Source organism: Bombina bombina, chromosome 5, assembly GCF_027579735.1.
Source record: "Bombina bombina isolate aBomBom1 chromosome 5, aBomBom1.pri, whole genome shotgun sequence".
Taxonomy (NCBI): Eukaryota; Metazoa; Chordata; class Amphibia; order Anura; family Bombinatoridae; genus Bombina; species Bombina bombina.
This window is the reverse complement of record NC_069503.1, coordinates 434278709-434301981: the sequence shown is the minus strand read 5'-3', so window position 1 is coordinate 434301981 and position 23273 is coordinate 434278709. Positions and strand designations below refer to the sequence as shown.

Here is a 23273-nt window from a genome sequence, read left to right as displayed (position 1 = left end):
AATACAATTTTTGAGCATCCTGAGCTTTTCCCATATACTGATGAACCAGGGAAAAAACATGAGCCATTTGCTCCTACATTTTCTCTATATGCTGCACCACATTAGTACCTGGTACTCCCTGTTCCTCCCAAGTTTCCTTTAGTAGGTCCAACATACCTTGCGGATGTCGACCATACAAAAGTTCAAAAGGAGAAAAACCAGTTGAGCTCTGGGGAATTTCATGGACTGCAAACAATAAGTAAGGAATCCTTCCCATCTCTACTAGCAACTTTCCTTAACATCCCCTTAAGTGTGCGGTTAAACCTTTCTACTAGCCCATCTGTCTGTTGGTGATATACCAAGGTTTTCAAAGCCTGTATTTTTAATAATTGGCATAACTCTATCATGAGAAGGGAAACAGAAGGAGTACCTTGGTCAGTTAAAATTTCTTTTGGGATCCCAACCCATGAAAATACTTGTACCAATTATTTTGGTATATTTTTAGCATTGGCCTTGTGTAGCAGAATGGCCTCAGGGTATCGAGTCGCATAATCAACAATAACAAGAATTTATTGGTGACCACGAGCTGATTTTTCTAATGGGCCAACCAAGTCCATCCCAATCCTATCAAACGGTACATCAATAAATGGGAGGGGTATAAGTGGAGCCCTTAACTTGGGTTTTGAGGATGACAGTTTGCACTCTGGGCAGGAAGCACAATATCTCTTTATTTCTTCATAAACCCCTGGCCAAAAGAACCTCCTCAGGACCCTTTCCTGAGTTTTCTCTACCCCCAGATGTCCACCCAAAAGGAGTGAATAGCACAAACAGATAGCTCAGCATGCTAAGGCACTGTGGCTGAGCTCTGTAGCAACCCAAGGGTTGCAGGTTCGATCCCTAGTGAGGTTCACTCAGCCTTTCATCCTTCTGAGGTCAATAAAATGAGCAGCGCCTTGAGACCCTTAAGGGTGATTAGCCGTGCTCTACAAGTACCGAATACATACAGTGAATGGGCAAAATCTAACACCTTCTTAGGATGAGAGGTAGACACAACTAGCTGTTCTATCTCTTGACCTTCCTCTGATATTACTCGGTACAGAAGGTCATTTTTAACCATAAAATAGGGGTATACACTTTTTGTTTGATCTTCAACAGGTGTCCCATTAACTACTACTACTCTGCTCCTTGCATGGGGTAGCAAGGGATTATTAGCTTGTTCTCGACCAAAGCTACTGTTAACAATGTCCTGTTCACAGGGAACATTTTCAGCAATTTCACTTCCCTGATCTATTTCAGATTCTGTGCACTGAGTGGCCATGCCTTCATTACTACATTTTCCCTGCTCATTTAACAAAACGTCATTAAGGGCTTTATTAAATCGGTATTTACTCTTCCTGCGCTCTCTTCTAGATTTACTCCTTTTGGGATTGGATACATACAAATCAGGGTGAATGAAAGGGAAAACTTCATGTAGACTCCTCCCTGTTTAAGAGTAACTTGAGACTGTATTAGGGTGTTAAACTTTGGAAAGTTTCTTCCTATAGCCAAGGTATGGGGTAGCCTAAGTACCACTACAGCAGTAATTTGTATTAATTTTCCAAGTACAGAGACACTTATAACAGCAGTAGGATAAGTAACAGTGTACCCATGAATACACAGTACCCCTATTGTCTTATTTTTTTGCAACTGTGATTGTTCCACTAAATCTCCTGACAGTAGAGTTAAGGCACTTCCAGAGTCCACCAAAGCCTCTGTATCTCTTTTATTAAAGCATACTGACACCCGGAAGGTGTGTATGCTTTCTCCCATGCCTGCCAGGCAAATAAGTACACAAAAGTCCAATGGTTCTTCTCCTAGGGCACATTGGATTGGTTCCGGTAGGTTTGGGCATCATGCCCTGACATGTCCTTTGACTCCACACTCATAGCAGGTTATAGGGTTCCTCCCCAAATGATCCACTCTTGGCAAAGTGTGGTTTATCTGACAGCGATCTGCTGGTTCAGCTTCAACTTCATCCTCGCCCTTTCTGTTTCCTGGCCTCTGGGTTCTAAAAGTCTTTTGCTATCTAAGAGATTCTGAAACAAATTTAGATTGCATAGGACAGGCTTTCTTAAGGTCCCTGGCAGCAAGGTATCTTTCCACTTGAGCCAACATAGAATCATATATAGTGGGATTTCCTTGTCCTACCCACTCAAAGAGGCCACGGGGTAGTTCTTGCAAGAATCTGTCAAGTACTAGCATATCAACAATCTTTGCAGGACTTTGGGCCTCTGGTCTAAGCCATTTCCGTGCCAGATGTTATAAGTCAAACATCTGGAACCTGGGAGCTTTCCCACGTTGAAATGCCAGTTATAGAAATACTGGGCTCTCACTGTACATGTTACACCCATTCTGGCGAGAATTTCAGCTTTTAGCCATGTATAGTATGCAGCAGCCTCTTCTTCCAAGTTATAATAAGCCTTTTGGGCTTCACTGAGGAGAAAAGGAGCAATGATTCCTCTCGTGGCCAGGCTGCCCGGGTAGCTGTGCGTTCAAATGCCATCAAATATGCCTCCACATCATCCTCTGATGTAATTTTCTGTAAGCAGCCGCTTGTCCGAATCCTATTTACACCTTCCGCTTGCGCAGGTGCTCCCTGAGCAGTAATATGCTGCACAATATCATAAAGCATGGCATGATCCTGTTTTTAGGCCTGAACCAGGGTCCCAATTTGCAAAGCTTAAAGTCTGTTACACTCTTGCTGAGCTGATGCTGCAGTATGATGATAAGTTTATTGTTATATGGATGCAGCCTGCAACAGAGCCTTTAAAACATCCTACATATTTATGTGGGTCTGTATTTTTAAGGCTTCCAGGGTAGTAAAGCAGGCACTAACAATCCCACTTCTGACACCACTGTGGCAAAGCCCTTGCAGGAATAGTCACTTCAGAACACACATATAGTTTTTAGGCTGTTTTACTTTTATCAGCAGTTTTAAACATGGGGTGTACTTCCCCTTTAAATCACACATAAAACAAACAAAATCCTACTTCTCTTTAGGAGACTTACTAAACATGCAATATTTCCTTACTAACCAGTACTGGGCAGCTAAGCTGGTCCAAGTTAACAAAACAAATCAAATTTATCAGAATATAATAATGTTTGCTCACCAGTCTCTTGTTTCTGCCAGCTATACATTCAGACATACAGCAAGGTCTCAGTACCTCCCTCTCTGGAGTAAGCCTGCACAATGAGACACTGATTTCCTCTACATAGCATCATTTAAAGGGATCAAACTGATTTAACAAGAATCAACTGTGGTGAGCTGCTAACCAATTAAGACTGTTATTAGGGAAAAAGTGACCTTTCAAATCTCCTGCTAATATACACTCCTCACTCCTATACACATCTTCCAATAAAATAAAATATCTCAGCTCCCTGCCTGTCAACATTTCCAGCATTAATAGTAATATATGTGAGCCTTGAGTATTAAAAAAAGTTACAGTATCTGTTGTTTTAAGCCATGAAATCAAGTCTGTCTATGGAAAAGGGTGCAGCTTTCATGAATCTAGAGTATTATTGCAAGATCTGGTTGGGGTTGTACAAAAGGTACATTTTTATTGTTAATTTGCTACTCTCTACCCACTAAGCCATGAACGAGAACCTTTTGGTTGTCAGAATGTTGCAGTAAGTAATCCAGTCTGAGTCAATGAAGAATGATCTTGGATTGGCTCCTGTATCCATGACAAGTGAGGTCTTTCATGCATTTATCCTATTGTACTACTGTCATATTTTTTATGCTATCACTTCAATCTAAAATATTGCACCCATGTTGGGTCTCGTGTTGTTTCTTGAATAGCTCCTGATGAGTTAACGTGCCTTTGACCCTAAGTAAAAAAAACAAATCTATTGCCTTTATAACAAGTTAGGGATTGTGAAGTACCAAATACAAAGTCATTAACAGGTATTTGGCTAGAACAAAGCCACACCTGCACTGGTTAGAATTTTATCAAACGCGATACTAAAAAGTATAAGGATATATATCTGTAAAACACATTTTTATCAGACAGTTGTCAGTTTTACAATATCCTGTAACAATGAACCTCAGCCCCAGGTTTGCCCTACATAATTTATTTTCATTTACAAAAATAGAACACTGCTAACCCAAATGGGACTATTATCCGCAAATAACTAAGTCAAGGCATGTTAAAGCTAGCCATAAATTATATATTGTTAAAAGCATGCATATTAATGCAAAACCATTTTCATTACAAAATTTAACAAATACACATAAACATGTAATTACTATTTTACGGCTAGATCACGAGTTTGGCGTTAGGGTAAAAAAGCAGGGTTAAGGGGTCCTAACGCTGCTTTTTACCGCCCGCTGGTATTACGAGTCTGGCAGGTACAGGTGTACCGCTCACTTTTCTTCCGTGACTCGAGGCTACCGAAAATCCCCTTACAATTGCATATCTTATCTTTTTAATGGGATTTGGCTAACGCTGGAATTACGAGTCTTGGAAGAAGTGAGCGGTAGAGCCTCTCCTGTCCAGACTCCTACCGCATTTAAAAGTCAGTAGTTAAGAGTTTTATGGGCTAACGCCGGAACATAAAGCTCTTAACTAAAGTGCTACAAAGTACACTAACATCCATAAACTACCTATAAACTACCTATAAACCCCTAAACCGAGGCCCCCCCACATCACAAACACTGAAATAATTTTTTTTAACCCCTAATCTGCCGACCGGACATCGCCGCCATCTACATTATACCTATGAACCCCTAATCTGCTGCCCCTAACATCACCGACACCTACATTATAGTTATTAACCCCTAATCTGCCCACCCAACGTCGCCACAACTATATTAAATTTATTAACCCCTAATCTGCCGCCGCCAACATCGCTGCTACTATAATAACGTTATTAACCCCTAAACCTAAGTCTAACCCTAACCCTAACACCCCCGAACTTAAATATAATTTAAATTAAACAAAATTAATTTTACATAATTAAATAAATGAATCCTATTTAAAACTAAATACTTATCGATAAAATAAACCCTAAGCTAGCTACAATATAACTAATAGTTATATTGTAGCTATTTTAGGATTTATTTTTATTTTACAGGCAACTTTGTATTTATTTTAACTAGGTACAATAGTTATTAAATAGTTATTAACTATTTAATAACTACCTAGCTAAAATAAATACAAAATTACCTGTAAAATAAATCCTAACCTAAGTTACAATTACACCTAACACTACACTATCATTAAACTAATTACCTAAACTACCTACAATTAATTACAATTAAATTAAATAACTAAATTACGAAAAAAACACTGAATTACAGAAAATAAAAAAAGAATTACAAGAATTTTAAACTAATTACACCTAATCTAATCCCCCTAATAAAATAAAAAAGCCCCCAAAATAAAAAAAATTCCCTACCCTATACTAAATTACAAATAGCCCTTAAAATGTCTATTTGCGGGGCATTGCCCCAAAGTAATCAGCTCTTTTACCTGTAAAAAAAAAATACAATACCCCCCCCAACATTACAACCCACCACCCACACACCCCTACTCTAAAACCCACCCAATCCCCCCTTAAAAAAACCTAACACTAACCCCCTGAAGATCACCCTACCTTGAGCCGTCTTCACCCAGCCGGGCACAAGTGGTCCTCCATACGGCAGAAGTCTTCATCCGATCGGGGCAGAAGAGGTCCTCCAGATGGCAGAAGGCTTCATCCAGGCGGCATCTTCTATCTTCATCCTTCCGGAGCGGAGCGGGTCCATCTTCAATCCAGCCGACGCGGAGCATCCTCTTCAAACAAAGTCCTAAAGAAGAATGAAGGTTCCTTTAAATGACGTCATCCAAGATGGCGTACCTTGAATTCCGATTGGCTGATAGAATCCTATCAGCCAATCGGAATTAAGGTAGGAAAAATCCTATTGGCTGTTGTAATGAGCCAATCAGATTGAAGTGCAATCCGATTGGCTGATCCAATCAGCCAATAGGATTGACCTTGCATTCTATTGCCTGTTCCAATCAACTAATAGAATGCAAGGTCAATCCTATTGGCTGATTGGATCAGCCAATCAGATTGCACTTCAATCCGATTGGCTGATTACATCAGCCAATAGGATTTTTCCTACCTTAATTCCGATTGGCTGATAGGATTCTATCAGCCAATCGGAATTCAAGGGACGCCATCTTGGATGATGTCATTTAAAGGAACCTTCATTCTTCTTTAGGACTTCGTTTGAAGAGGATGCTTCGCGTCGGCTGGATTGAAGATGGACCCGCTCCGCTCTGGAAGGATGAAGATAGAAGATGCCGTCTGGATGAAGCCTTCTGCCATCTGGAGGACCTCTTCTGCCCCGATCGGATGAAGACTTCTGCCGTATGGAGGTCCACTTGTGCCCGGCTGGGTGAAGACGGCTCAAGGTAGGGTGATCTTCAGGGGGTTAGTGTTAGGTTTTTTTAAGGGGGGATTGGGTGGGTTTTAGAGTAGGGGTGTGTGGGTGGTGGGTTGTAATGTTGGGGGGGGTATTGTATTTTTTTTTGCAGGTAAAAGAGCTGATTACTTTGGGGCAATGCCCCGCAAAAGGCCCTTCTAAGGGCTATTTGTTATTTAGTATAGGGTAGGGATTTCTTTTTTATTTTGGGGGGATTTTTTATTTCATTAGGGGGATTAGATTAGGTGTAATTATTTTAAAATTCTTGTAATTCTTTTTTTATTTTCTGTAATTTAGTGGGGTTTTTTCCGTAATTTAGTTTTTTTAATTTAATTGTAATTAATTGTAGGTAGTTTAGGTAATTAGTTTAATGATAGTGTAGTGTTAGGTGTAATTGTAACTTAGGTTAGGATTTATTTTACAGGTAATTTTGTATTTATTTTAGCTAGGTAGTTATTAAATAGTTAATAACTATTTAATAACTATTGTACCTAGTTAAAATAAATACAAAGTTGCCTGTAAAATAAAAATAAATCCTAAGATAGCTACAATGTAACTATTAGTTATATTGTAGCTAGCTTAGGGTTTATTTTATCTGTATTTAGTTTTAAATAGGATTCATTTATTTAATTATGTAAAATTAATTTTGTTTAATTTAAATTATATTTAAGTTAGGGGGGTGTTAGGGTTAGGGTTAGACTTAGGTTTAGGGGTTAATAACTTTATTATAGTGGTGGCAACGTTGGCGGCGGCGGCAGCAGATTAGGGGTTAATACATTTAATATAGTTATTAGTTGCGGCGACGTTGGGGACGGCAGATTAGGGGTTAATAACTATAATGTAGGTGTCGGCGATGTTGGGGGAAGCAGATTAGGGGTTTATAAGTATAATGTAGGTGGCGGAGGTGTCCGGAGCGGCAGATTAGGGGTTAATAGTATAATGCAGGTGGCGATGATGTCAGGGGCTGCAGATTAGGGGTTAATAAGTGTAAGATTAGGGGTGTTTAGACTCGGGGTTCATGTTAGGGTGTTAGGTGTAGACATATTTTTTATTTTCCCATAGGAAACAATGGGGCTGCGTTAGGAGCTGAACGCTGCTTTTTTGCTAGTGTTAGGTTTTTTTTCAGCCAGCTCAGCCCCATTGTTTCCTATGGGGAAATCGTTCACGAGCACGTTTTGCCAGCTTACCACTACCGTAAGCAGCGCTGATATCGAGGTGAGATGTTGTTTAAAGAGAGCGGTAAGAAAAAAAGGAGCGTTAGCAACGCACAGCCTTACCGACAAAACTCGTGATCTAGCCGTTAGAAAGGTTAAATGGAATAACCACCACTATTTAATATGTATTTAATTTTAAAGCATATTACATATTTCAGATCTGATATCTAGTTTTTTTATATATATATATATATATATATATATATATATATATATATATATATAATATTATTATTGTTATTATCATTATCACCATTATTATAATTATAATTTATTTGTATAGTGCCACAAAATATTTAAAATATAGGAGGGAATCCCAAAAATAAAATCCCCCCAAAAAACAGACAGTGACATTGGAGGAGAGAAAGAGAACATGGAAGAGGTTGAAGAGGTAAAAGACAACGCTTTTCTGACAGACTTAAAGGGACATTAAACACTTTGAGATGGTAATATAAAATGATAAATTGTATATAATAAAACAGCTCTGCAATATACTTTCATTATTTATTTTGTCCTCTTTGCCTGTAATTCCATTCTGAAATTGTGAGCTGTTCAGTTCCTGTTAGAAATGGAAGTGCAGAACACTGTTAAATCTGGCACAACCATTGGCTGCACACTCTAGTGACCTATTTATAACTGACCCTAATTGGCCACAACAGAGAAGGTAACACAAGTTACAACATGGCAGCTCCCAGTGTTTTATAGACACTAAAACTTTACACTTATTTTGTCACTTTTTAAACAACTAATGAAACTTTAAAAAATACATCTACATGTTAGTCATGGACTAATCTTTTCTTTTAATGCAGCGTTCTATCTAGCATGTATTTAGTGTTTAATGTCCCTTTAATGGTAAGGACTTATTGAGGTCAGTTATATTGAGTTTTTTGCCTATTTGGGAGACTAAGTAGTTTGCATGAGCATTGTAAACTGTTATATATAACAACTATCATAATTATTATGTTATTTTGGCTCTCATAGAATTTTGGTCAGTATTATTAGATAATGGTACCAAAGCTTGAGCCACTGAACTATGCCGATTGTGTGCAGTAAACAAGAAACATATCTAAAAAAAAACCATGTTGTATAAGCATGCTACAGTTATCAAAATTAAACTGCTGGAAGAAGTACATTGTGTCTTGTACTAGAGCTAATTACTAATATCAAATGAAATATATATCCCACAAGAAATTTTATAAATGGAGAGTTAAAAACAAATAATATCTCAAAGTAAGACTATGCCCTTGTACTTTTTTGCAATATAATTGTGATGGTCATAACTTGAAAGTATAGTGTTAAGCCCAATGATTGTCTCTAAAATTAGAAAATTTACAAAATATGTGTGTATGTATGTATATACATATATAGATACATAAATAAACATGTATACACACACACATATATATATATATATATATATATACATATATATATATATATATATATATGACGGACAAACCCACCACGATCAATCCCACTGATAAGGGCGGAGCTGTGGTTGTGATGGACACAGCCCAATACAGGTAAGATATATTGTGGCAATTGAACAATGTTGATGTATATGAAAGATTAAGTGGTAATTCTGATAAGAATTTATGTAAGGAATTCTTAAAGTTGGTTTGGAGCATAAAATCCTGATGCAAAAAATGTATACATTTTTGACACTAGCACATCCCCTGATACCTGTTTTTTATGTTGTACCTAAGGTACATAAGAGGCTTCTTAACCCCCCAGGTAGGCTGATAGTGGCCGGTATAGGCTCTCTCTTAAGCCCTACGGCACAGTTTTTAGACAAGATTTTGGCACCACTTGTTACACAAGGCAAATCCTATATCAGGGATACTATGCAGTTTATAGAAAAAAAATCATAAAGTTACAAAACATGGATGATGGTGTGATGTTGGCCACCTGGGATGTGAATTCTCTTTACACAGTTATTCCCCACTCTGTGGGGGTTGACTGTGTGAGAGAGGCACTGCTAAAAAGTAATCTTTACAATGAGGCCCAATTAGAATGGTTAATTCAATTGCTTACATTGGTACTAACGAACAATTTCTTTCACTTTGAGAATCAATTTTTTATGCACAAAATAGGCACAGCCATGGGGTCCAATGTGGCTCCATCCTATGCCTGTTTGGTAATAGATACCATTGAAGAGAGGCATGTGTACACCAACCCACAGTTCACTCAATACTGCCAGGGCTGGTTCCGCTACATTAATGACTTGTTCATCATGCTGTGGGGCCCCCCTGAGAAACTAGAGGAATTCAGATTAAGCATTGAAAGTGCTGTTACCTTTTTGAAATTTATGGTCTCCAAAAACAATGGCAGGTTGAAAACTGATCTTTTCATTAAATCCACGGACAGAAACACCCTGTTACACAGGAGTAGTTTTCACCCACAACAGGTTTTGTTTCCAAATCCCAGTTGCTAAGAGTAGAGAGGATAGTGACAGACCCTGAAGCCAGGCAGGCTAGGCTAGGCAGGCTAGTAGGGGTTATAGTGTTCAGGAAGTGGAAAACTCTCTGAAAAATCCCCCTGTCAGAAGCAGGATATTTAACCTAACCAGATTGAACTTTGTCAGCTCTTATAATACCATGAGCAAAAAAGTGTTTAATATCATCAAGAGAAATTGGTTTCTGTTAAAGGAAGCCTGTCCAGATATTAAGGAGTTCCAAAAAATTCCCAGAGCCTCGTATTGGAGAGGCAACACAATAGGCAGAAATTTGGTCCATGCCCACCAAAAGTTCTGATAATGCCCAACGCCAGTTTTTCGGTACTCCAAAACAGGGAACTTTTCCATGCTTGGGGTGTGGCCAATACAATAATGTTATTAAGGGAGGTGTCATCTCTCATCCTTATACTAGGAAACAGTATCATATTAAAGGTTTTTATACCTGTAACTCAACTTATGTTGTTTATGCGCTGAAATGCCCATGTGGGCTGTTATATGTTGGCGAGACATCCCAAAAGATAAGAGATCGCATTTGCCAATATAAGTCGACCATCCGTATTGAGAAAATATTATATCTCCCTGTTCCAGCACATTTTGCACAAATGGGCCATCAGGCCAATCAGTTTTGGCATATGATTATTGACAGTGCCCCCCAAAAATTAAGAGGGGTGAAAGAGCTAGGGACCTTCTTAACAGAGAGGCCAAGTGGATCTGGCAGCTTAACACCATGTTTCCAAAGGGACTAAATTGGGAATTTGACCTTCTCTCTTTAATTTAATTTTGCACATGCCACCTTTTTTACACATAGATTTATAATAAGGGTTACAATTTAAACCCATCTTTTGAATTTATATAGGTAATATGTGTTGATATATTATGGCTGGTAACTTGCTGCATCTGTTTTTAATCTGGTTTCTAATTTATCTATAGGGAGGCAAGGGTTAAAGCTTTGTATCTAATGAAAGGACTTGTGATGATGTCAACTTTCTTGAATCACTCCCATATTTGTTGATTGGTTACCTGTTTTACTATTGTGTCTATAAAATGTGTGTTTCTTGTATTTGTAACTAGCTTGAGAAAGGGGCAGGTGCCCCAAACATTGTTCTTCCTAATAAAGGTATAACCTTCATACTGTGTGCCACCTTTTTTCTTCCTTCATCGCACATTGAGGCCTAGTGAGGGTGGTCTCTTAGGTGTTGCACCAGATATTTAGGATTGACTTCTGTGAGTCTCTTGGTTGTGCTTGTACGGATCCCTTTGTTTACATACGACAGCATACGCTGTCGGCATTTCTCATTGCACAAGCAGTTCTGGTTAACTGCTCTTGCAATGCTGCCCCCTGCAGATTCGCAGCCAAGGGGATGTCAATCAACCCGATCATATTCGATCAGGCGGATTGCTGTCTGCCGCTTCAAAGGAGGTGTACAAGTTAGGACCGCTGCTTCTTAACTCCTGTTTCTGGCGAGTATACGGCCGTGATAAATCGGCCCCTTAGACTTTTGACAATGGTAAGCAAAGATTTCTAATTAAAATTGCTTTGTGCTAGATTACGAGTGTAGCACAAATTAGCGCTCCTGCTAGCTCACTTTGCTAGAAGTAAGCTTTTTGCGCTCGTCGGGTAGTGCGCATATAACAAGTTGAAAGTGAAAAGTTTTTGCATGAGTGCTAAGCCGCTGTGTGCAAAAAGTTGAACTTTGAATATCGCGAATGCGTTAAAGTATTGCCCCATAGACTTCAATGGAGCACGAACAGTGGAAATAAAACTACCACCCTTTCTCACATGCAAACTTGATTGCATTTACTCAAGTGCATATTCCATAATTCACATTAGACGTGTATGAATGTATATCTATGTTAAAGCCCTTTGCATGTCTTCTTATTCTAACACCTGAGAACTCATGTCTTTGAGCCCTTGTAACAACACTAATAAAAATTATTTGTAAAAAAATTGCATTAAAAAGTTATGAGTGTAACTGTACTGTTAAATTTAATTTTTGATGTGTTTTGTGCAACTTTTTGTCTCGCATAACAGCCAGAGCTCTAAAGTTGCGTGTTAAATTCAATTGCGCTCAAGCAAACGCATTGACTTTCAGCTCGTAATACCACGCGTATTACGAGCTGAAAGTCAATACGTTTGCTTGAGCTACCTCGGATGCACGCAAAAAGCCATGATAAACCCCTGATCTGATCTTTTTTTGTGTCCACTTTCTTCAAATATTTAAGAGTATATGTCTTTTTTTATTACCCTTAGAAAGCTTTATCTTGTATTTTAACATCATCTGTTTATTAGTGATATGTGGTGCGGCACATTCAAGATAATCATCTAATTCTCTAAACATTGATATCATAAAATCATCACACAATAAGTTGAGTCTCTAAAGTACTATAAAGATTAAAACGAACAGTAGCTAGAGAAGCTGCTCACTTCTATCTATAGATGTGAGTAATGCATTTAATATCTTACTATTGCAGAATACCTGGTTTATGGTCCTTAATATTATCTGCGTACAGGTTTTTCTGTACTTAGCCATTAAGATATTCTTTGAAGTTTTCTATTACATACAATCAGAAATTACTTACAGTTCAAGCACAGCGTGTTACTTTGTGCTCGGCTTAGTTTAATCAGTATAGCTCGTTCTGGAAGTTGTTGGTTAAACTGTTTAACCAAAGCATTTTTCATGCATGCTACATACAGTATATATAACATGCCCTCTACTTTCAAAGGAAAGCACAAAGCTGCACTGATCCACTCTATGGGGCCGATTTACCAATGTCTGGCGGACATGATACATTGTAGCGTATCATGTCCGTCAGACATCGCTGAATACTCTGTCGGCATTTAACATTGCACAAGCAGTTCTGTTGAATCGGCCACTAACAGGGAGTGTCCATCAACCTGATCGTATAGATTCGGGCTGATTGATGTCCGTAGCCTCAGAGGCAGCGGACCAGTTAAGGAGCAGAGGTCTTAAGATCGCTGCATTATAAGTGCTGTTTCTGGCGAGCCTGAAGGGTCGTGCAGAAACAGGGGCATCAGGGGCCATTCGGCCATTGATAAATTAGCCCCATATTTATGAGATTTTACAAGTAATTAGTAAAGTTTTGTACTGGCTTTCAATTTAATATACAGCTTGTTTTAAACACTTTTCAAAACCTGGTATTAAAGGGACAGTAAATATCACTATATAGTAAAAGTATATACATAATTGCTTGAATGTATATTCCAGTTTTTTAAATAGCTGCAAGCTGTTTAAAAACTACATTTTAAATAGCTGCAATATTTGTTTAAGAAAATACTTTTTCAATGGTCCCCTCAAAATTCGCAGTGTTGTTTTCTATAAATCCTCAATGTGCAATAAATCCAAATAGGCTGCCCTTCCTCAAATCCTCGGAAGTGCGTATTATCTCACAATTATAAGATATAAAAATAAGCTAAAATTTAAGCTTGATTGAAGCATAATAAATAGGGGACAGACAGTTAATCAGGAAAAAAGGTGTGTGGTGTTAGATATAAGTATAGGATTAAAGCAGATGGGAATGTAACAGGCTAAAGGTGTATGTTTGTATATCTGCATATGTATCGGTTTTAAATCTAATATGTAAAATTAAGCTAACATGGAAAATGTGTAGCAAATAAATAAACCCAAAACTCCATTACTTGACTGCAAGTACGGGGTTACAGTGGCTTTATGCTACTGCAATTGAATTATTTAAGTGTGGGCTTAAACAGTATTCAATTATCTGAGAGATATCAACATTCTAAAAATCCTTTATGCATCGGCACTATCTGATATGGGTTATTGCAGCACACACCATACTAATGCTAAATAAATATTAACCACTGACTTGTAATAGCTGCGCAAAAATGCAAGTGAAATGTTAGTGTTCCATACCCCTTGAATTTTTGTAATCTGCCCCAGTACTTCAGTACTTCAAAATGTGAAAATATTACCTTTGTCATACAGGGAGTGCAGAATTATTAGGCAAATGAGTATTTTGACCACATCATCCTCTTTATGCATGTTGTCTTACTCCAAGCTGTATAGGCTCGAAAGCCTACTACCAATTAAGCATATTAGGTGATGTGCATCTCTGTAATGAGAAGGGGTGTGGTCTAATGACATCAACACCCTATATCAGGTGTGCATAATTATTAGGCAACTTCCTTTCCTTTGGCAAAATGGGTCAAAAGAAGGACTTGACAGGCTCAGAAAAGTCAAAAATAGTGAGATATCTTGCAGAGGGATGCAGCACTCTTAAAATTGCAAAGCTTCTGAAGCGTGATCATCGAACAATCAAGCGTTTCATTCAAAATAGTCAACAGGGTCGCAAGAAGCGTGTGGAAAAACCAAGGCGCAAAATAACTGCCCATGAACTGAGAAAAGTCAAGCGTGCAGCTGCCAAGATGCCACTTGCCACCAGTTTGGCCATATTTCAGAGCTGCAACATCACTGGAGTGCCCAAAAGCACAAGGTGTGCAATACTCAGAGACATGGCCAAGGTAAGAAAGGCTGAAAGACGACCACCACTGAACAAGACACACAAGCTGAAACGTCAAGACTGGGCCAAGAAATATCTCAAGACTGATTTCTAAGGTTTTATGGACTGATGAAATGAGAGTGAGTCTTGATGGGCCAGATGTATGGGCCCGTGGCTGGATTGGTAAAGGGCAGAGAGCTCCAGTCCGACTCAGACGCCAGCAAGGTGGAGGTGGAGTACTGGTTTGGGCTGGTATCATCAAAGATGAGCTTGTGGGGCCTTTTCGGGTTGAGGATGGAGTCAAGCTCAACTCCCAGTCCTACTGCCAGTTTCTGGAAGACACCTTCTTCAAGCAGTGGTACAGGAAGAAGTCTGCATCCTTCAAGAAAAACATGATTTTCATGCAGGACAATGCTCCATCACACGCGTCCAAGTACTCCACAGCGTGGCTGGCAAGAAAGGGTATAAAAGAAGAAAATCTAATGACATGGCCTCCTTGTTCACCTGATCTGAACCCCATTGAGAACCTGTGGTCCATCATCAAATGTGAGATTTACAAGGAGGGAAAACAGTACACCTCTCTGAACAGTGTCTGGGAGGCTGTGGTTGCTGCTGCACGCAATGTTGATGGTGAACAGATCAAAACACTGACAGAATCCATGGATGACAGGATTTTGAGTGTCCTTGCAAAGAAAGGTGGCTATATTGGTCACTGATTTGTTTTTGTTTTGTTTTTGAATGTCAGAAATGTATATTTGTGAATGTTGAGATGTTATATTGGTTTCACTGGTAAAAATAAATAATTGAAATGGGTATATATTTGTTTTTTGTTAAGTTGCCTAATAATTATGCACAGTAATAGTCACCTGCACACACAGATATCCCCCTAAAATAGCTAAAACTAAAAACAAACTAAAAACTACTTGCAAAAATATTCAGCTTTGATATTAATGAGTTTTTTGGGTTAATTGAGAACATGGTTGTTGTTCAATAATAAAATTAATCCTCAAAAATACAACTTGCCTAATAATTCTGCACTCCCTGTATAAGGACTTTTATTGAGCCATGACTATTGTAACAAGTTTCATGAAATTTGCCAATATTGTTCCTTAAAGGGACATTGTACCCTAGATTTTTCTTTCCATAAATGTTTTGTAAATTTTCCATTTTTATAGCCCATCTGGGATTGTTTTTGTAAAAATGTATAGTTTTGCTTATTTTTAAGAACATTGTGCTGATTTTCAGCACAAGTCCCACAGTGTCAGATGTATCCACATGTTTACAGACTCCTACTGGCTCCTGTTTATGTTATCTGTCTTTTCATATGCAGGGAAGGGGGGTCTGCTCTTTTTGTTTACCCAGCCCCTTTCAGTGGGTTTCCAGTAACCTCATCAACAGGGCTAAACTGGGAGCTTCTAAGTATGTTTTTAAAAGGTTTTATACTGGATTTTTATTACAGTATCTGTGCATATTCTTCTTTATAGTAGTGTCTGCTACATGCATTTATATGAAAATTGGTTTATACTGTCCCTTTAATGAGTGTATTTGATCCACTGCTCTACCCTGACATTACATTTTAATCCTCTTCTACAAATTGCTAGACGTATCCTTTTTGAATCTGTTATGATTGTTCTGGGAGGTAGAATTTGTATTACACATTCAATTCACCTATTTGTTTAGCAGTGCTTTTATTATCTGTATGCATTGAGGCGCCAATGATTTGTTTAAGGTACAGTATGTTTATTTTCTAAATAACTTTTAGCTCCAATTACTGTGTACTAGAGTGTAAAACCACCACTAAACCAGAGAGTTAAAGGTCTACCACCACCTTATTTATTGTAAATGCACACGCGGATTATGTTCCAGGTGCCTACTTTAAATTAGTATCTGTGCATAATTTAAAAGGACATTGCACTAAAAAGCTGTCTTCCATATAAAAGAGCAGCAACTATATAACTAAAATATGTTTAACCTAATATACTAGTATAGGTTGTGCACTTCCCACTTAAGTTAATTTGCTCATAGGTACTTCATACTAAAACTCAATTAAGCATTATCAGGAAGTTCCTATCACCCATTGTGTATTAGCAGGAAGTAGCTACCAGCCAATGAGTATTAAAATTAATTGCTTATACCTATTAGCCAATGAGAATTGGTAGTCACTAGTCAGTCAACAATAAGAAATACTCAACAGATATCTATTACATTAGTTTCAACTTAAAAATATTTTCCCTTTTTTTTAATGCACAAAAAAATAATCACCATGTTTAGATACCGCTTTCTCATATGGATGACAGAATTTTGTGTATAATGTATCTTCAGGACAATATAATAAAGCCCTGTTTTTTACTTAGTTAACAAATGACCTATCATTTAGGTTAAGTGAATATACACATTTTTAAATTGACTTTTAATTGTATTTTATTTTTTTAAATCTATAGTTATATAAAATAAAACAATTCAGATTGGTGTAAATTCAGTGGAGAAATATCCAAGGGGTGGGTACAGATAGAAAGCTTTTTGGCAGGTGCGAAGAACCTGGGCAATTGGTGCTGGGATCTCTCAGCTCTTAAACATACGGCCATTTCTCAACTTCCAATAACAAATGAGACCTGGAGGGACTGGCTGCACACACTAAAAGCATATAAAAAAATCTCTACAAAATACTCCCCACTCACAAAACTATTATTCAACCAAGAGTTCCCCCCGGGCCTCAGAGAACTGATACCACCATAGATGACTTGGAAATCCCATTTTTCTCCTCGTGGTTTAGATATCACCAAGTCAGACACTTTATTTATTTACACAGATGTAAACTTGACCTCACACGCCCTCTTACACAGTTTGAACAGGCATGTGTTCATGGTAGGAAATCCCCAAAAGTCAATTTCTACTTTAGATAAAATGGTTTTAGACAACAGGTTTCCAAATCTTCCGACTTATATGAAGAGCTGGGATAGAGAAATGAATACGACCACAACATCTAAAGAGTGGAATAACAGGTTTAGAAATCTAATAAAATCTGCACACTCATCTGGTGCAAAAGAAACAAACATTAAAATTTACATGAGGTGGTACTTGACCCCTGCTAAAATTAAATATATATATATATATAACAGATGCTCTAACATTTGCTGGAGATGTGGGGACCAAATAGGCCATATGAGAAATATTTGGTGGGACTGTGCCCCGATTAATGTTTATTGGGGGAAGATTTTCATGGAAATTAATTCAGCTCTGCACACTCAACTGACACCAAGTCCAGAGGTAATTTTACTACTAAAACCACCCCAAATCCCTTGCAAGATCCGGAGGCAATTAGTTCAAATTATGGTGAATGTAGCAAAGCAAATGATTCCCAGATGTTGGAAGACCTCCAAGACTCCCCTCATCAGTGAGTGGAAAAGATTGGTGGATTCTGACCTTAAACTTGAAAGATTTTATTACCTTAAGGTTGGAAATCTGGACTTTTTTGAGGATATGCTGTTCCTCTGGGAATCGTTTAAGTACAGTAATAAGTAATAGGTAATAAACTCCCCAAGATTTCCTGATATTAAACATTAGTATATTCCACACACTTCTGAGTATAATGGCATAGAATACTCTCCCCGAGGACACCAAAGGAAAATACATTCTAAATCCTGAGCACACAGGGTTATTGTTTTTGTTATTAAGTTATTTGATAATGTTACTTGTTTTGTTTGTGCTTACATTTCTCATGTAAACTGTATTCATGACTTTCATTAGACTACTCTAGTTATGGTTTAAATATTACTGAAATTGTGGCTTAAGTAATGAGGTTTCAATCACGCAGTCTGTTACTAGAAGCATAGGCAATAAATATTACATGAACATTGTGATCTTGAATGAGAGAAGGTATGCCTAGGACTTTTACTTGTGTGTATTGAGTTGTACCACAAGGACTGCCTCTATAAGAAATGAGAGTATTAGCCACTTTATAATACATCGTTGTTATCATTTTAGATATTAGAATTTAATTAGAATTTAATGTATTGTAACGCACTCATGATGGTCTTGTTTCTCTGTTTATTTTTTCTCTTTGTCCTGTGAATTTGAAACAAATAAAAATAATATATATAAAAAAAATTTTTTTAAAAATAAAACAATTCAACCTTGATGGACCCCCAAGTGGGGTTTTTTCATAGGTCCGCATTAAAGGGGTATGAAATCCAACAATGTTCTTTTGTGATTCAGACAGAGCATACCCTTTTTATTAAAAAAGTTTCCAACTTACTTTTATTATCAAATTTGCTTTGTTCAAATTCTTGCAGACGTTCTTAGGAGCCAGCAAATGGGCTGGCTCCTAAGCATACATCATATATTATCTTCCTATTTCATAATTTAATTTTTGTTCGGTAAAATATATTTTAATATTGCTTATGCAGTTTGCCATACTAAGCTTTTTATGGAATAAAGACAGTGTGCAGAAAATTGTGTTCTACATTTGTACATTGGTATGAGTAGTTTGATCGGTTCACACCTAAATGTGATGCTTGTCTTATAAGTAAGTCCTGAAACTGGAAGAAGTTCAGCAAATGAGCAAGGCTATCTTTAAGAAAAAGGATCCTGTACAAACCAGCACAAAGGAATTACTGCTGTTTGCATCAAGGCATTAATAACCTATTCTAAATATTAATGACACATTTTACATAAACCATTGAGGGATAACAATATATTACAAGGTGATACTACTGTAAAATGAGAACTTGAAAACGACTTACTGCTGTGACTCATCTAAAGCAGATTCCCAGAAGGCTCTGAAGATCTTTAATCTGATACAGCAGGACGAAATGATGGTGCTTGAAATAGGTATTTAAATGGAAGTTCAAGTATTAACTATTCTTGATAACTCTGCCTCTTCTTTTATAGACAGTATCAGTGAGTTGTTGTTATGCACAGAATATTGTGTCAGAGGATGTCAACAAAAATCACAGAAACAATCAACTATCAAGATTTTATAGGCCAATGACAAGTTTAACTCTTGAATAAAACATAAATTTTAAAGGCAAATGTGAACCAAGAGGCACATTGAGTCTGTTCATATTTCCAACTGAAGTGTGCGCTTAATTAATTATTATGACATCAATATACATATTCTAGGCACTCTTAAATTCCCTTAGTACATGCCACCTATATTGGAAGACTAACCTATGAATCATCCAGAGGACTTTCTCTAATGTACTGCAAAATTGCCTACTACCCTCCAACTTGAGATATTGGGTCGATTTACTAAAGTGCGGAAGGACATGATATGATATAGTGTATCATGTCCGCCGCACATCGATAAATGCTGACAGCATACACTGTCAGCATTTATCATTGCACAAGCAGTTCTTGTGAGCTGCTTTTGCAATGTTGCCCCCTGCAGATTTGCAGCCAATCAGCCGCTAGCAGGGGGTGTCAATCAATTGGATCGTATAGGATTGGGCGGATTGAAGACCGCAGCCTCAGAGTTAGCGGACAAGTTATGAAGCAGCAGTCTTTAGACCGCTGCTGCAAAACAGCTGTTTCCGGCGAGCCTGAAGGCTCGTGCAAAAACAGGAGCATCAAGCTCCGTTCAGAGCTTGATAATTTGGCCCCTATGTGCTCGACTTGTGAAGCTGCTGATGCAAACCTGCAACTGCATGAAGTTAAGAAGTAACAGCCTTAAGAGTGCTGCTTTTTAACTCTCCACAGCCTCAGAAGTTATGGCTTGAGGACATCTAGGAATTATTACTCTGTGATGATTGACAAGTTGTGCCAATTGTATGAGAGAAGACGACAGAGAGTTAAAATAAATTATTGTTCAATGTTAAATTCCGTCAGCAGATGATACATTGGAGGTCTTTAATGTGGATGGACAGGCTTCCTGTCTGAGGACCTTGTCCACCAAAATTTTCACAAATTGGGTCCTATGACCCCTTGCCTTGAGGTTTTGCACGTTTTGGAAAAATGCTTTATTTCTAATTAATATTACAATTAACAATAATAACCAAATTGTCATTATTACTGTATATGAACAAGAGTTAAAATTAGAAAAATATCTAATTATATTGGTATTCATTAAAAATACCTGGGAGGAATGTAAAAATATATATATTTATATTTGTCTTATCCTTTTCACTCTACATCCCATGGAGCCCAAGTTTCCACAAATACTGCTATCTTCTACAAAGTTGATGATAAAAAATGTTAACATGAAATTCATGAAAACCATATATTTATATAAACATATTTACATTTAGTATTAGTGGTTTAAGAAGAAATGCACTCCCACATTCCAAATCAAACATACATTTAAAATGTTATTTTGTTCTCCAAGCACTTTCATAAATTATAACAAGTAAATCTAAGCTTTGTTCAATAGAAGAGGCTGATCAAATAATATATACTAATTCAATCCTAAGAACATAGTAAGCTATGCAAATTTGGCAAGGTGTGTATTAAAGGATGGAGGGGGCAGGGGTTCAGTTTACCTTTACTCGAAGTATAGTTCAAACGGTCCTTTCTTAATGAACCCCCCTATCAGTTGAACTCTAATACATCAAAACCAGGTTATTTTCTTTCTTTTGTCCAATCTAAGTATTATGGTTGATGTATGGAGACAAATAAGAACATAAAAGACTGAATTAAAGATTACTTCTGCTTTATTTTTTCAGCAAGGGAGACTTCTCTTTAAGTTGAGCTTCAATAAATTATTTTATAACTAGTATATTTACAGAAGATGAAAGCTTACTATCATAAGGGAAAAGCGCTATTTCATTTGAAAAGTTTACCAATATTTTTTAATATAAAATCCTACATTATAGTCTAGGGAGTTTTTTGGCCAATCAATACCGTCATAAGCTTTTTCAACTGTAAAATAAAAAATGTGATTTACTTTGTGGTTTGGAAATGTGCATACAGGAATACAAAAAAAACATTTTGGGCTAGATTACAAGTGGAGCCCTAAATTATGTAAATTAAGGGGGCACAGAAGGGCTATAAAAGTGCATTCTGGCAAGTCATTGTACGGATTCGTACACCGTTCAAGCACAGCTTCAACATGAAGTCTATGCGCTGGCTACCCCTGGAGGCTAATCCTGATGTTATGAACCAGGAGCAATTTGTATAGCAGATTCAGTTTCTAATACAGTTAGGTGTTGGCTCCAGCTGGCAGTTTGTGGATGTTTATGGCCTGGATCCTGACCTTCTGAGTATGGTTCCTAGACCGGTGTGTGCAGTTTTACTTCTTTTCCCAGTGACAGAAAAGTATGATTTATTCAGGGCTGAGGAGGAAGAGAAAATTAAAACCCATGGACAAGATTTCAATTCCTCTGTTTACTTCATGAAGCAAACTATAATAAATGCGTGTGGAACAATTGGCCTAATTCATGCAGTGGCAAACAACAGGGAGAGACTGAACTTTGAATCTGACTCTACTTTGAAAAAGTTCCTTGAAGAGTCTCTCTCAATGAGTCCAGATGAAAGAGCTAAATTTCTAGAAATAGATGAGAGTATCCGCGTTACACATGAAAACAGTGCACAGGAAGGACAGTCTGAGGCACCAAGTATAGACGATAAAGTAGATCTGCATTTTATTGCATTTGTACATCTACAAGGACATCTTTATGAACTAGATGGAAGTAAGCTTTTTCCGGTTAACCATGGACAAACTAGTGATGATACTTTTTTAGAGGATGCTGTTGAAGTTTGTAAAAAGTTTATGGAGCGTGATCCAGATGAATTGAGGTTTACCGTGGTTGCTTTCTCCAAAGCAAAATAAAGCCTAATCTATCCAGCCCAAATGATCCTGCCATTTGGAACTAAAGCAAAGAATTAATACTGTTTTTATATTCTCACATGCCTGCCTATCGGAGTACTGTACAATAATAAAAACATTTGCTAAGTCTCTGAAAAAAAAAAAAAAGTGCATTCTTTACAGTTAAAAAAAATCCTTCTGTAGGAATCACTTTTTGACTTAAACTTTACTCTAAATTATGTGAGCCTGCAAATGGGCAAAATTGCCCGCTTGCAGGCGTGTGATAACTAATCAGTCATTACAAGTGGCTCAGCGGTTATTGCTACCGCAAGCTCACGGTAGCAATTAGCACTTATAAAATTAACCAGAGATCAGATCTCGGGTTAATTTTATAAATGTGCCCCAAAAATACAGTCTAGCACATACCTCTATGAGTACAAAGCATGTTAATTACTTTAGGTGCTTTAGCAAGTTATTGCTGTTTTTCGTTGATCGTTTGCATCTGACATAGAAAGAGATGCATACTCCTGTAATATCCAGGTCACTGTTAAAACAGAAATAACCTTCAGTAGCATTTAAAATGTCTTTTTACCCCGAGGCCCCAATCTCTCTATTTGTGCTACAGGGACTCCCCTCTTTCAGATAAGTTGTCTTTTTGGGTAAGGGTGAACACCTGCCAAATGTACACACCTGTACATAGATTTACAAGAGGGAGGGGGCACTTTAATGCCCCTTATAAAACAGTTTGGAAAGGAGAGATCCAACTATTTTCTATGTGGGGTCTCATACCCCTGTTATTAGAGATGATTGCTACGAAAATTTAAATCATCTACCTAACATATTTACTTTATGGAGGCCATGGCTCCAAAGAAGCCCCTATTTCATAAATACAGCATACAATTTAAATAAACACAATATCCCACAGATGAAATAGGAGATTATACATTTTCAAATGAG

General features: G+C 37.5%; 2 protein-coding genes across 2 annotated transcripts in view; one reads left to right on the top strand and one right to left on the bottom strand.

Moving 5' to 3' along the window:
• Positions 1 to 23273, bottom strand: part of TMEM108 (transmembrane protein 108) — a 437914-nt gene that overhangs the window by 339668 nt on the left and 74973 nt on the right.
• On the top strand, positions 21606 to 22484 carry LOC128660441 (ubiquitin carboxyl-terminal hydrolase isozyme L3-like). Its single transcript, XM_053714288.1, is given in 1 exon segment — positions 21606 to 22484. A coding segment is annotated over 1 exon segment (720 nt). The 5' UTR covers positions 21606 to 21620; the 3' UTR covers positions 22341 to 22484.